The 16,203-nt window shown below is 40.4% G+C and overlaps 1 protein-coding gene across 4 annotated transcripts in view; it reads left to right on the forward strand.

Moving 5' to 3' along the window:
• LOC111865639 (protein tramtrack, beta isoform) overlaps positions 1-16,203 on the forward strand; it is a 55,374-nt gene that overhangs the window by 4,207 nt on the left and 34,964 nt on the right. For 3 of the 4 annotated variants that reach the window (XM_033751899.1, XM_033751901.1, XM_033751902.1), the window contains exons 2-3: positions 11,816-12,017; positions 15,235-15,417. In XM_033751899.1, coding sequence (XP_033607790.1) covers positions 11,826-12,017; positions 15,235-15,417 — 375 coding nt within the window. In that variant the 5' untranslated portion in view covers positions 11,816-11,825. Of the gene's footprint in view, positions 1-2,762; positions 2,879-11,815; positions 12,018-15,234; positions 15,418-16,203 lie in introns of all 4 variants that reach the window. The other variant, XM_033751900.1, reaches the window with a different exon arrangement.

Genomic DNA, 16,203 nt, shown 5'->3' on the forward strand with positions numbered 1-16,203 from the left:
TCGCTCGAGCTTGAGTTCTTAATCACAGGATACGGGTGCTTCGGAGATGGGAGTGGAACACACTTCGGGGTAAATAAATCCGGGATCTCCAGAACGTTGTGGATTGCAGTTTTAATTTAAAATTTCATTAATGATGAATATTGACATTATTCTCCAAGCTAGCCGCTCCGTCCGCCGACTAGCTACCACTAGTCTTAAACACTTCTCTCCTCTCTATCTACCTTCCAACTACTGTCCTCCTCCGCTCCCTATAACCGACTCCCCTCTTTACAAGTCCCCCAGTTGGCATCAGAAAAACAAGAAAATAACAAGAGAAATCCAAGGGTCGAGCCCGACATCTGGCCTACATTCGTATTTTTCGAGATGCCCATAAACCTCTGTAGGTCTTCAAGGAATCCAAGACCCCTCCTGGCCGGTCTCGCACATGGTCAGTTCATGGGTTTATGATATACTGGGAGTAAACAGGCGACGTTAGGGACAGTAGTGGCACCCTTAGCCTAAGGAGGACATAGCAGAATTACAACTAGATGGTCCCGGGATGGTATCTCGCCGATGGAGCGTCTCTCACGGTATTAAACAATGCATAAGTAGTTCATACCCTTAATTATATAATTTTGACGAGGGATGTACGGTTACAACACATTTGAAAAATCAAAAGGCATAAATTCATATACAGAATAAAAGGAATGTTTCAGCAAAAAAGATTTTAACTCCTTTTTAAATGAGTTAAAATTTTCCCCTTGTTTTACTTGATCGGGGACATTATACAGACTAATTCCCATATTTATCACATTCCTCTTAAAAAGAGCTGTATTACAGTGCTGTACATGAAAATTTAATTTTCCTCGTGTGTTATAATTATGAATGTCTGAATTTATTGCCATAAAAGCCTTTTATTTATTGATAAAGCATGTCACCTCATGTCTCATACAGAGAAGACAATGTTAAAACATTGTAATCTTTAAAAATTTGTCTACATGACGTGTGACTACTAATACCACTAATCACTTGAAGAACCCGCTTTTGTAATTTAAAAATGCTTTTACTTTCCCCATCCCCACCCCACAATAAGATACCATTTCTTATACATGACTCAAAATTCGAAAAAAGAATTTTTATATATGGACTCATTATTTCTTTTAATTGGACACTGGGTTTAGAAGAGGAAAATTTCTTGCCCTTGCTGGGGATCGACTCCCGATTTCTCAGTAATCCAGCCGGTAGTGCATTCAGTACCGACTGAGATATACCAGCTCCTTGTTAAAATATAATCAACAATATTATGCAAAGTAAAAAAAATGGCTTGATTAAGGTGAAGTATTAACAGAATTACTCATAAACCTGCAGATTACATTCCTTTCACTGGCAAATTCTGTCATTCCTGTAAATTGTTGTGGACAACATAAGAAAGTTTTCAACAAATTCAGACAGACAAAGCATAAACACAACAAAAATATGGCCTGTATATGTTCACTAGGTATGAGAAAGAAGTATTCTTATATGGTGGAATAATTTATTCTGTAATGTTGGATCTTCCTTCCTTTCCCTTGGTACTACAACTCAGGGTGAGCTTTGGCTTCCTGAACAGTCTGCCTCCATTCTTCTCAATTCTTCATTCTGAGGCTGATTATCTGTTTTTTTTTTAAGAATTTAGTTTTTATGGTCTGAGGTTGTTAGCCTTGGAGGACCAAGGTGTCCCTCTTTGTCTGGCTACTACCCCTGCATGGAGGACACTACTTCCAGCATAGTTCTTAGGGTCACAGAAATACTCGAACCCCACAACCACAATAGGCGAAACACCTTGAATCTACCACTAAAAATTTATAAATCGTGATATTGAAGTATTTGAAGCTCGCTTTATAATATGATATTTTATCTCACTTCTGCTTAGTAGAAAAATTTACTTTTACTGAAAATTCTTAAGTATTATAAATACTTTTGAATAAAATAATTCTTTTCCAAATTACTTCACTTTGAAAATCGTAATATGACCTGACAACAAGGTGATAGATTTTTCGAAATTTGGTATGGGGGAATTTCAACAAAATTGGTTGACAGATTTCAGTTTTTGGTTAAAACTGTTCAACCATGAACATTACTGGCATTTCTATATGGATCTCAAGTAAACCACTCAGAATATTTATTATAGTGAAACGTGTTGTGAACAGAAGTAGAGAGCAGTGAGACACGTATTTTAAGCCTAATGTATGTTATCTCAAAGTTTTCCAGGTTTTCAAGATATTTTTTAAAACAGTCTTTATGCTGTCTAGATGCACTAACAGAGTGCCCGAATTGTTATGCTATGCAAACGTTTCCTAACTTGTTTTGTTTCATTCCCCATTGGTGTGTAGTGTAGAGTTACTTTCATCCTTTCTTCCCTAATGTTGTGTGTTGTTTGCTGTGGATTGATTCTTAGAAGAACAGTGAGACTTAAGACTGTAGCCAGTGTCTTAGGGTTAGGATGAAGCCATTAGCTTGTGAGGAATATTTTTGATATTTTATTGATTGGAATAATTTATTGAGTTTGAAGTGCTGCAGGTTAGTAAGAATAAACATACTGTTTATTTGAATGTACAATGGCAGGCCTGTACACATTTCCTTCAACTTAGGAGCCGAGTCCAAGAACTGTGAGCTGGAATGAGAAACCAAAATACATTTGGTGAGGATTGTGCTCATGTGTATTAAAAAAAGAAAATGGATATATCTTCATATAAATAATAGTTGTTTTTGTGCTCTGGGAAGACTCAACTCACTGTTTCTAGGATATGGAAGGGGAATGACAGTAGAATGGACAAATAAAGGAGATGAGAAAGGGATGTGAGAGAAAAGAGGTAAAGGAATTGAAGAACAGGGATAAGGGAACTGTCTTAACAAGAAGGTGAGTGAAAAAGGAAGGGAGGAGAGCAGTGTTGATGGGATGAACAAATAAATGGAGATATTGAACAAAAGAGACAAGGAGAGGGAAGGAAGAAATTATTTTGTCTGTTGCCTTTGAGTGGTGGCATGCTGATGTAATAGGAAGAAAATTCTCTATGTTGTTGTGAAAATTGTAATTGCCATGGTAACCTGGCTGATGAGAGTTATGTAGGCCTGCATGAGCAAATAGGCTTAATTCAATTCGTCAAAAATATTAATTTATGTGATTTATACAGGGAATATTTTTACTCTATGGACTGGGTCCATGGCTCTGCACTTCCTGGCAGCTGGTACTATGACTGCTGCGAGGTTCATATGAATTTTGCCAATGAATCAGCATTCCTGACGGCCGATAACTTTCAGAATGAAGTAATTACAATTCACAGATCACAGGAGGTGTTTAAAATGCTGACCTCTTTACACATAAATATGTTTTGCAATTAATTGTTTTGTTGAAGAACACAGGTATAACGATCCTTGCACTTGCAACACACCAGACACCAACTTTCACTGGATGGCTTCAGCAATTGTGTTGCCGTTCTTGCACTAGATTTTGACACTATAGTCTCTTGAGCTAGACGTTTCAGTGATTTTCTGTGTGTATGTTTCAGTCTGGCCCCTGTATCATCTATCTTCTTCTCACTAAGTACTTGGCACTCATGTTTTTTGTTTCTTGTATATTAAGAGTCCTGTTCTAAATTTATTCACCAAATTATGAATTGTTTGTCTGCTGGGAGCTGTTTCATCATGAAATCTATGTCAAAATTTTCACCAACACATTCTAGCAGATCTGTATTTCACATAGGTGTCATACAGAAATACATGTTGCTCTAAAGTATACCGCCCCAAGATGTACCACACTGTTCACTAACTATAACAGAACAAATGGCTAATGGAGCTGATAACTGCTGCCTACTACTGTCAAATCATAAAGACTCCCTTGCATGAACCAAGAACCACACTGCTCGCCTTGTAACACAATACCATCAATTGGCCTACACATTAATTACTACTCTTCATTCCAAATGTTATTGGCCATCAGGCATACTGATTCATTGACAGAATTCATGTGTACCTTGCAGCAAGTGACGCCTTGGCTACTGTGAAACGCAGAGCCATGGATCTGGCCCACATAGTAAAAATATTCCGTGCCTAACAAGCCAGGATGCCATGTTATATCAGAGGCTTTTTCGAGATCCAAGAATACCGCCACTGTAGAGCTATTATTATTGAAATTTAATGTCATGTGGTCCATAAGCCTCATTCATTGCAATGTCATGCAATGCCATGCATGGAAGCCAAACTGACTTGCATTAAGCAAGACTCTTACCTCAGTGTGTCTTCATATGATTTTTTAGAATGACATTTTCGAAAAGTTAGCCTTTAGTGGCAGGCTCATCGGATGTAAATCTTGAGGAAATTTTGGGTCCGTACCCAGTTTCGTTAAGGTTATGATTTTTGTGTCCTTCCAAGAGTTTGGAAAATGCGTCCTCCAATGGCAGTGATAAAATAAATGTGTCAAAGGTACAAATGGTACCTGAGGCATTAATTTGAAATTCCATTAGTTCCACAGGCCTTTCCCAGTTTCAGTGATGTTATTAATTTCTGTATATCACAGATTTTTACTTTTCCAAGGTGGTGTCATATGCAGCTTCAAGCAGTACTTGGACTCTAGCATCCACCTACCATTAATGGTTTTCATCACACAAGTAATGCTGTATGAATTGATTTTCTAATCAGTCTGCATTCGTGGTGACTTTATCTAGATGTTGATATTTAAGGCCCAAAGGGTCATGAATAGCTATTGGTGCCTTTGGTCCATTTATCTTTATTATTGACTTCTCAATAGAACATGTAACCTGACCTCATTTTCCTGTTTTGATTTCCCACTGTTCAAGTGGGACCATTTTTCTGAAGGTTTTCTTGACTTCAGTGACTGCACTTTACACTCTGGATCCTGGCTTTCTTGCTACAGTTTTCATAGTCTCTGCTCGTGTTTTAACATTATAATACTGGAAGGTTGTGGTTGTTCATGTCCGAAAGCATAACTTCACTTGTCAACAGCCTATATGCCAAAGCTAGAGAGGCTGTAAAGTCATGTGCTTCTTTATCGGATTCTTTCTCCAAGTTAATTTTGATTCTAGGCAATATTAAATCAAAAGAAAGTCTTTGTACCCATTCTAAGTCTGAATTTTTCAAATTGTTCCAGAAGGTTGTTAGTTTTAATGTAATCCAGTATGCAGAATTCTCTTGGTAAGTGATCTGAGTCCAGGATATCACAGTCACACCTGAGAGTTTCATATTCTGATGGACCACAGTGTTGAGTTTGTTGCAATTTCCCACAAGAGAGTGAAGATTGGGGCATTATGGTGCTGAAATTTTGAATTCATTTACATCAGATAAATTCAGAAGTTTCTCGTCTGAAGGGCATAAACTGCACTGTTCCAAAATGGATGTTTAGCATTCAGATCACCTGTCAATTTGGACTTATGTCTAAAGTTTAAGAGCTCAGTAATATCTGCATGAATCAAGGCATGACCTGGAGATTTATAAAGAGCTGCAAGTAATATTTCACTGTTTTCAGTCTGTGTGCAGAGCCCTGTGGTTCTACTGAAAGAAAGGGAGGCAAGGCTACATGGCTGTGGGGAATGCCTTTTATAACTGCAGTAGCAGTTCCACCGTTTCTGCCCAGGAAGCAGTCGGTCCAATAAATGTGTTAATTTAGAATAAAAAAAAAACTTTCATGAGGTTTCAGATGTATCTCTGAGAGCAGTGTCACTTCTGTGTGTAGGTGTTGCAGCTGCTTACTGAACTTATAGTGCTGCCTTGCAATGCTATTCGCATTGAATGCTATGGCCTTGAGGGCATATGAACTCTGTCAGCAATTCTGTTGCAGCTACTTTGAACATGTTGAGAGATGAACTGTTTACATTAGGAACCTTAACTGACTGACTTGATACTTATTGTTGGTTGTGCAGTAATGGAGAAGGGGTACTCATTTCTCCCACTGTGTCAGGGCAGGCCTGTGCAACCGACTGCGGCTAAGTCTGCTGCTGTTGTAGTCTTGGGCGCTCACTGCAACTTTCTCTTTCACATCTCTTTCCTGTCATGGCTGCAGCTTCGGTAGATGGAGAGATGAGATGAAGGGGGCAATGTTTGCTGGGGCTCTTCCTCCTGAAGGTGACTGATGGGTGATAGACATTTGTTTGATGCTAATATCAAAACCAAGGTTCAACTCACCTGAGAACACCTCCGGAGGAATTGTGGATGAAAGATGCCTTATCACATCCTTTATAGGCTTCCGGGATTTGGAACAGATGGTGAAGTATGGGAAGTTGTTGCTCTTGAATTGAGAGCGGATGGCTAAAAAATCCACTGCGTCTATCATGACAACTGTGGTTTCATTTCTTGTGTCATGTAATTTGTAGTTGTCATTCAGTAAGCTGTTCACTTGCCTTTGCAGTGGTGTCTGGTTTACTTGAGAGGTTAGTGCAACAGGCAGCTGCATACTCACCTGGCTGAATGGCACCAGATGTTGCTGATGCTCGGTGGAGTCATTTATGTCATCTCCATTGTCAGCTTCCATTTCAGTTGACCTCAGTGGGGCGAAGAATTTCTAAGTGGGAACGTCATGCTTCGACCACAATTGGTGGCTCATTGACTACCATGGTGGATGTAGGCTTCTTGTCTTTTTTGCCAGTGTCATCTGTAGGTATCACCTTTCATCTTCTTTACTCGTCTGAAGGAGGTTTAGTAATGGTGGTCTTGGCTGTTTCCCCTTTGGCTGTGCTCTCTTGGAGGACTGCTGTCAAGTCTGTGTACACTCCATACAGGGCGCTATACAGCTGCTTTCCTTTCAGAGGCTGGCGCAGTTTCCTCCTGGTGTCTGCTGTTTTGGACGATTAAGAGTCCATTTTTGACTTTCGCTGACTGATGCAAGGGTATGTCCCTCTAGGCAGACAGTGATAAATACCCCGCATACAGGTTCCATGGCAGTATCGACAGCAGGATATTGTGTGATGTCTTTGTATTGTAACCTCATGAATTCAATCAGGTTTGACCAGAGCTTCTGAAATTCTGGTGTGGGTGCGTTAGCTATGGTATGGCTTACTGCTCTTCTGTTACTATAACAGTTAATTATATACAAGAACCACACAGAGCACTCAGCAGCACAGGCTCTCAGTTAGGCTTGGGACTTCACTCATACTGCTTGCACCCAACAGTAGAAGGTCATGAATTCACTACATGCAGCTTATTTCGGTAACTTTATATAGACATTGTCCTCTGCTAGGTAACGGCTCAATAAACGTGTATCCACGGTAATGGATACCCACGCAACAGCAGAACTGTGGGAGATGGTGTTTTCAGTATGGTCTGCCACACACCCCTCTAGTTCCTTCCTCATCCTGCTCCTCAACTGCTCGACTCCAACTTGAAGTAACAGTCAAAGTTACTTTATGACTGGCTGTTTACCACCAGTTAGTTTGTCTTTGTGCTGAGCTCCTTGAGGATCATGGCTATAGGCGTTTTTACGTGAACTCTTGTGGACGTAGTCCTTATGCAACACCCTGTGTGATGTGAGGATGCATTTCTGTTTTATGAATATGGTTGTCCTTGTCAGGTGTACATGTTGCACATATAGCATGTTATTGAAACTTCTTGCTTTTGCACCATATTCAAGTCTTCAGTTCGTGTCAGACCAGGCTTTGCAAAGCAGATCATGCCTGTCCTACTTATCTTATGCTACAACCGCAGCTTAGCCACTTTATCAGTTGTAAGCTTACCACTGCCAAGTTGAAGCCTCTTATATTTTCTTTCTGGCCTTGCCTTGTCCTGTACTGCAAACATGTTCGGTCTCGTGATTTTTATGACTTCTGTTTTGCCTGCACAATTTTGTTATACAGGGCATTCAGTGATCAAGGAAACCTGACAGCAGCTCAGAGCAGACATAACATTTCTCACAGATTGCTGCTGTAACTGCTGATAGCAAAGTGTCATTAGTGCTCATAACGCATGCCGTCAGGTGGTCTGATCTTGTCACTGCAGTAAGTCGCATTACTAGTCAGTCTTTGTTATAGGTGTCAATAGGCGGTCGATATTCATACTAAAATGAAGTTCACTATTGAACATTGTGTGTTTATTGTCAAAACTTTTGCAAGGGAAAAAACTTACAAAAATGTATCCATAAGTTTTGTCATAAATATCCTGACTTGCCAGTTCCCACAAAGTCGTGCGTATCCAAACTTGTGAAAAAGTGGCTGGCCACAGGTTCAGTGTGTGATATAAAGAAGTAATCAAAGAGAATTGTGCTGACTGAAAAAAAGGTTCAGGATACTGAGGCGTGACCACAGATCAGTCCTCGAAAATCATTAAGATGCTTAGCACAGGAAACCAGTGTTTTGCTAGATCTGCTTTCACCAGCCACAAAATGAATCACATTTCTTCCATACAAAATAACATTTGTGCATGAGCTGAAACAACCAGATTATGCAGCAAGAATTCGTTTTTGCAACTGGCTGCTGTGAAATGTGCACTGCAGTGACAACCTCAGACCCCCTGATGGTGCGCGATTATCAGCGCTAATGACCCATTCTGCTATCAGCAGTTACAGAAGCAATATGTGAGAAATGTTGTGTCTGCTCTACACTGCTGCCAGTTCTAATCGATCATTGAATGAACTGTATAATTGTATATACAGTAGAACTTGGTTATAACATCATCAAAGGGACCTAAAAATAGTGTCGTTATAAACGAATGTCTTAACCGAAATGGGCACTTCCACAGTAGCCTTATGTTAGTCACGTAAAAATCTACCAAAAACCGAGTTAAAATGTTGCATTTTTTAGTGAAATACGTAGTTAAGTACAGACTAACGTAACATTAACGTGGAATTGCCCAAATGTGTAATATCAAAGACATATTACAGCGCTTTTCACTGACAATACACACCGCACTAATACTGTATATTAAAGGTAGGCCTACTCANATATGGAAGGTTGAAAGCCATGCACAAATTGTGGACTGGTGTGCACCTTGCAAAATTTCCAGTGGCGGAACCTTGTTTCGTAAAAGCTGCAATTTTAAGAGGTAGGTGTCTGCCGCTAATTTCCAGGCAGGGCAAGCATAAGTTGTTATTGATATGATCAGTGTGTTATGGAGGGTTAGTTTAATGTTTTCACTTAAATACTCACTTTTGAATAGGGAATAAATTCTAATAAATGTCCGCAGGGCTTGGCTTCTATCATTGCTGTGTGCAGTCTCCATGTAGTCCTCTTATTGAAGATTACACTGAGATATTTTACCTGATTTCTGTCAGTTAGTGTAAGATGAGCCTCAGGGGGCCTAAGTTTATGAGAAAAGTAGATGACCTGAGTCTGATTTTTATGTTTCAGTGCTTCAGTTCCTTCAACGTCAGAGTCGCTTTATGACAGGCGGTTTACCGCCAATTAGTTCATCTTGGCATTAAGCTCTTTGATGCCCACAATCACAGATTTTTTTTAACTGAATCCTTGCAGTCATAGTTTGTATGTAAAATCCCCTTACGAGAAGCTGTGTTTGTCTTTTATGAATTTGCTAGGCCATGTGTTAAGTGTGCATATTGCACGTATAGCATGTTATTGAAAATTCTTCCTTTTACACTATAAAACAGTTCCTCTGTCAGTACAGGCTTTGCAAAGGTCATGCCTTTCTGATGTATCTTATGCTACAGTGGCAGCTTAGTCACTGGAGCGGTCATTAGCTTGATCACCGCCAAGTTTAAGCCTCACATTTTTTGTTTCTGGCTTCGCCTTGTCCTCTACCGCAAACATGTTCATTCTCATAATTTTATATGACTTCTGCTATATGGCTTCCAGGCTTTCTGTGAAGGGTAGCAGGTATTCCTGGGCCACCATGAATATCCGTCACAAGGGTTCCAATTTGTTGCTGCAGAAACATGTTTACCACACTGTCTCATATCAACAGCTTCCTCTATTTTATTCCACTGTTCCGGCTTTTAGATGTTAAGTCACAGTATTTATGAACAAAATACACGCACATTACAGCATTTCTTATTTTGGCTAATACATTGAAAATAATATAATACTGTTTGTGGCCTTTGGGCTCAAACCATTCGTGTATTAGCATGCTTGTAGTAATTGCCTGATGAAGACCCAGTACTGATTCGACAAATTGTATAATAAAATGATCTTCCAGGATGTATCACGGTATAATATGATAGGTAAGGTACCTGTGTCTGGGGGGAATGCGCTGCCTCCATGTTAGTGTTGAAGTGAGCAAAGTTGGGATAATGATACATTATGTAGATGCAGGAAGAAAGGCAACAGGTCAACATGGAAATGGTGAATCTGAACCTGGGGTGGAGGGAAGAAGGATGGGACCCAGGCACACAAATGGGAATTATAGACTGTGAAAAGGGGCAATTACTCTAGAGTGAGGAAGGAGGTGTATTAGGTGTATTTTTTTCGCAGTGTAGAAAAATAACAGATGTACCAATTTGGGCAAGGACAAGAAGTTGCACATGTTCCAGCAAGGAGATCACCTATTGTGAAAAGGAAAGTGCTATTGTATGCCTGCACAGACACAGAAGGATGAGAAATTGAGTCTTTGGCAAGTAGAGAAGGCAAAGGTCATGAAGGGAAACCACAGGCTGTGAATAGGGCAGTTATTGCAGAGGCCTTGAAAATTACACTTTCAAGAGAGCCTTTTGAAGGCAGGACTCTCAAGGTGTTAGGGTTAGATAAACATAGTACAGCAAATAAATTATTACCCTTCCCTGCCCTCTTGTCTGTCACTTGAGATCTTCATTTGGGATAGGGAAGTAATAGCAAAGACAATGGTACTGTAGAAATAAGTAGACGTTAACAAATAAGTACCACAGAAAAATTACAAGTCTGTGACATACAGAGTGAGCCCTTGTATTTGAACAAAAAGTGATTACTGATATTGATGTGGTTGAAAGTCCACAGTGTCACAGATTGTAGGGACTAAGGTCTAATTACAGTGTAATAAATAACAGAATACAAATAATATGAGTACAAATTAAATCATGGGAGCTGGGATAGCACAGTCAGTATAGTGCAATAGAGCTCTGTTATGCATTGATTGTAACACTGGACTATTTTAGTATCTTTACTGAACCAATAGTATGTATGTATTGTATGTATTATGTTAGGGGGTGGGTTTCCCCATGCACTTAGACCAGTTATTGGTCCATTGTGCATCCCCCTTTAATTTCTACTGTCGCCATACCCTACCAGTAACGGTGGGTGCCATCAGCCCCCGTAGAGCCAACGAGTTCGGCCCTCAGTACCTTGATGCTTCCCCCATCCACCAGAGTCATTGGAGACTACTTGGGTGGGAAAGGGCCTGTAGTTTAGCTCAGAGGTCTCCTAAAGACATGAGATTCTTTTACGTGCCGTAAATCTGCAACACGGGACACACAGCTTAAAGTCCCTCCCAGAGGACTTGTTCCCTGAATTTTTCCACCCTTAAAAATTCCATGACCTCCGCCGGGTTTGAACCCGCGTACCTTGAGTCATGAGGTGGGAACGTTACCCCTAGACTACGGCGGCCGCTGAACCAAAAGTAACTGGCCAAGTATTGTTCTGTTCACAGCTGGTAAACCTTTTATCCACAACTATGTTATTTCTCTTTGTTTATATTTATTCCCTCACACTTCCTGTCACCAAATAATGTTGTACTGTGGCCTGTTGCCATATTTTGCTATCAAAGCGGTTCCTGCAATATATTTATGTGACTTGTGAGTGTAGAACATGATGCTTATACTTAAGGTATGTAATTAAAATTCACTGTATACATTTTTCAGAACATGTAATTTCCAAAGTTGTATGTTCTTTTCCTAATGTGTGTACAGTGTACTACTGCTCTTTATTCATAGTTGAAGTAGAATGGTGGAAACTGAAGGGGAGCAGTTTTCATTTTGCTGGAACAACTTCCACAGTAACTTGACTTCTGGGATCAATGCACTTCTGCAGGGAGAAGATCTAGTCGATGTCACGCTTGCAGCTGCTGGACAGTTTGTACAAGCACATAAAATTGTCCTGTCTGTATGCAGTCCATACTTCAAGGAACTTTTTAAAGTGAGTAAGAGAAAATATTTAGGAAATTATTGAAGTACTTAACCATGGTCTTAACAGTTCTCAATTTCTTCTTTTCATGCATCTGCTACTTTCACTCTTTCTGGCTAGAGACTGAGATTGACATGTCTTGGTGAGTTTTTAGTGAGCATTTCAGTAGTTCACTCACTCACACATGCACCACTCTCACTCACTAAGTTAGTCAGTCATGGAGCTGAGCCCTTGTTGAGAAGACACCAATTTTGCAGCTACTCAAGAACTTCCCAGCATTTTATGAGACCTGAAGGTTCGTTACCGTGTTCACAAAAGCCCTCCACTCGTTCCATACCATCCCATCCTATCTCTCTAAGATCAGTTTTAATATTATCCACCCACCTATGCCTTGGTCTTCCCAGTGGTCTCTCTCCATCCGACTTTCCCACCAATATCCTATATGCATTCCTCTTCTCCCCCATTCATGCTACATGCCCTGCCCAAGTCATCCTCCTTGACTTGATCATTCTAATTATACTTGGAGGAGAGTACAAGTTATGAAGGTGCTCAGTATGCAGTTTTCCCCAACCTTCTGTCACTTCATCTGTCTTCGGTCCAAAATATTCTGAAAACCCTCAGTTGGCGTTTCAGTAATTACACATGTTTTTCAGTACAGCTTCTATGCTTACTGAAAACTGAAATTGTCAAAGTGTTTGGAAAGATGTGAATAGTAGCATTGAATTCTCCTAGATGCAAATCAGTTCACTCTGTCTTCAGTAGTCTACACGTTTACAGTCGGGGAGCTATGTATCACAGTATCACACACTCCCAGTTACACAATCACACACACGTCCGGATCTTCTTTCCGCAACGGCTGCTATACCCCAACAGTAGTCGGCTGACTGGAGAACTCTTGATAACACACTCGGCGACTGTCACAGTACAACTGAAGTCGCCGACTGCTACAGTAGAACTGACTGGTACCAGCTGTGCAGCTCACTTATATAGCTGCAGTGCTTGCCGGTTGCATAATGAGTGCCACGTCACAGTAGGAAGTTGATTACGGGTACGCAGCGTTGCGCGTTATGTCACCGCGGAGGGGAGTGGCGGGGCGGGAACTCGCCTATTACCGTAGTAACGCGAGCGTTACGTTACCGCCACGTACCGCTGGGGAGGTAAGGGTGATCCATAGCTCAACATGTCACAATATTGTAGGTGTCAGCATGAAATTTTTGTTCGACTGTATGAGCTAGAACCCTAAGAATTTTTCAGCCCTACTACTAATGAACTGGAAGAATTAAAAGGACCTTTTCAGGTATCTTGTGTATAGGCAAATAAGTTGAAAAATTAATTTCCATGTATGGGGCTTGTAAAAATATGTGGCCGAACTAGCACCTACAGGTCAAAGAAAGTTGGCAGTGGTATGAAATTAATTTTGGTGCAAGTACAATCAGCATAAATGTCTTTGTACTTCTCTGGGGCGTCTTGTGCTCTACAATATGGGGAACAAAAAATAATTGTTTTCATGACTTTTTGAAGTTCATTGTTTATTGGTACTGTCAGTATTGAGACTAAAATGATGGTTTTTAAAATGGTTTACCCAACAAATCAATAAATAGCCTTCCTTGCCAACAAGACAGGCCTTATCCAAAGAGAGAAAAAATATTAGCCTGGTGATTTATATGCCCTTCTGCTGAGCAAGAAAATGGAATAACCATTGTCAGTGATCTTGAGATGATCTCCTACTCCTCCATGGAGTTGAGCTCTTGAGAAACTGCCAATTGAGTGGTTACTCAAGAAATTCCCAGCATTTTATGGAACCTGAAAGTTCACATTACTGTGGTCTTCCTAGTGGTCTCTTACCTTCTACCTTTCCCACCAGTATCCTATATGCATTCCTCTTCGCTCCCATTCATGCTACATGCCCTTCCCATCACACCTTCCTCTACTTGAAGGTTCTAATTACACTTGGCAAAGAGTACATGTTGTGAAGCTCCTCATTATGCTGTTTTCTCTAACCTCCTGTCACTTCATCTCTCTCTTCAATCCAAATATTCTCCTCAGCACCCTGTTCAAGCTTATTTTTTATAATGAGTTATTAGCCCCACATTCAAACCCGAAGATGGAGAACTGCCCTTTCTCGGCTGTCTGCCACTGCTTATTCAATATATTTGCAGCTACCTTCCATATCTGGAGCCTGTCTCCTCGATCCGCAACCTGAGGATGTGCCATGGTATAGTGAAAGGGACCCAGCTAACATGGTTGAGATAATTGGATGGTAAAAGTTTCATTGATAGGCCACTTTTTAAACGAAGCAGTTTCAAATTTCTTTGATACATTGATATATCACATTTCAATTACGCAAGAGTGTAGATAATGCAGTTTACTTTCATATCTGATAGGTTCTCAAATTTCCCCAAATGTGGGTATGCCATTGGAGAAGGTAGAGAGTATGCTTGTACTGCCTGTAGAAGAGTATTTCAAATGAACAGTTCTTTTGCTATAAAATATGTCTATTTCTTCACAATACAAGTAACTCACATTATGTCCATATAAATAATGCTTTCTGAGTACTTGTCTTCCATTAAATTAAGTATACCATATTGCCATCAAATTTTTGTTGTTTTTATGCCCAAGTTTGTGCTGCACATTACTCCTCATTTTCATTAAGAAAGTGGGTTCCACTGAGTGTCACTTTTGAGGGCCCAGAGATGTGATAATCACATATTGTGAGATCTGGTGATTACAGTGGTGTGGGAGGACTTTTGTGGTGGGTTGTTTGAGTGGTGCAGTTGTTGTTTGAGAAGTACGCAAACACAGGTTGTGCTGCTGCAAGAAGATGCCTGTTATCTGTAATACATATCTTTGCCTAATTTCTGGCATCAAGGTTCCTCAGAAACTTGCAATATATTTTGCTGTTTATTGCGGATCCCGTCTGCAGGAACCATCTCACTGTGATGTACACAGAATGTAATATTTCACTGGGCATGGAAACTCTACATTTTGCCATGGGATTTTAAACAGCATACGTATGTAAATATTATGATCTTCCTGTTTATCATATTGAAAAAATGAAAATATGGCTGCATTAAATTAAAGAAAAATAACATGAAATTAGCAGTGGGTATCTGAGAACAATATCTGTTGAGGATATGTTGATTGTGAAGTTGGAAAAATGTAAGCATAAAATGTAGAAAGAGGGAGATGAATGGGGGTTTCATTATATCATTATATTTGTTGCTCACAGGTAAATCCATGCAGACATCCCATAGTTATCTTGAAGGATGTGGGTCACAAGGAGCTGGTCGCTATCTTGCAGTTTATGTACCAAGGAGAGGTTAATGTACAGCAGGAGGAACTGTCTGCTTTCCTCAAGATGGCAGAAATGCTGCAGATCAAAGGACTCACTGGAGATGACTCACCATCAATGGTAGGTATCTTGTTATTGTGTTACCCAAGGGATAGCCATTAATATAAATGTTGGTTATGCATGTTCAAAACAAATAGACTTTTATCCCTATCTTTCATTTTCTTTTATGCGTGAAGGTTCTGTATGTAATATACGTGCAGTACTGTCTAAACGTCTAGTGCGTTAAGGCCCTTTTCGTTGGGCATACTCCTTCTTACCGTCCTTCTTCGGCAGTCCTCTGAAGAGCCCTTTGGTTGCTGGTTGCATCTGCTCCTCTAGCTGTTCCCTCTCACCTGTGGTTACTTAGAGTTGGCAGGTTGCTGCTGCGTCCTTCCTATCCAGTTGTGTTTCCCTTTTTGTTGTTCTGGTGGATAATAGTTTGCGGGGTATGGGTTATTGGCATGCTGGGCGCCAGTAAGCTTACTGTAACGGCTTACATTTCGGGGAAAAGGGGGATGAACTGGAAACTACAGGTGCTAGGTACCGCGTTCTCACTGGAGTGATGAGATTCGGTCTCAGGGCGAATACGGGCCTCGCGTCAGCGGGAAAGAGAAGAGTGTTTTAGGTAGGCACTAATACACACTGTTTAATTAGCCAATCTTGCTACACATGTACATGTATCAGCACTTGTTGCACTTCCTTAAAACACCTGGAAATCTCTCCAACGTTGGCAACCGGATCCCTGGCTAGTTAGTTAGCGGCTGTTACTTTTAGCACAAACCCTAGAATTGCACTTTCACTTATACTTTTAGCACAAAGAAAATGTCACGTTAAATTTAGAAGAGTTATCCAGAGATTGTTCCTGCA

The sequence above is a fragment of the Cryptotermes secundus genome, unplaced genomic scaffold (assembly GCF_002891405.2).
Source record: "Cryptotermes secundus unplaced genomic scaffold, Csec_1.0 scaffold4674, whole genome shotgun sequence".
NCBI classification, from domain to species: domain Eukaryota; kingdom Metazoa; phylum Arthropoda; class Insecta; order Blattodea; family Kalotermitidae; genus Cryptotermes; species Cryptotermes secundus.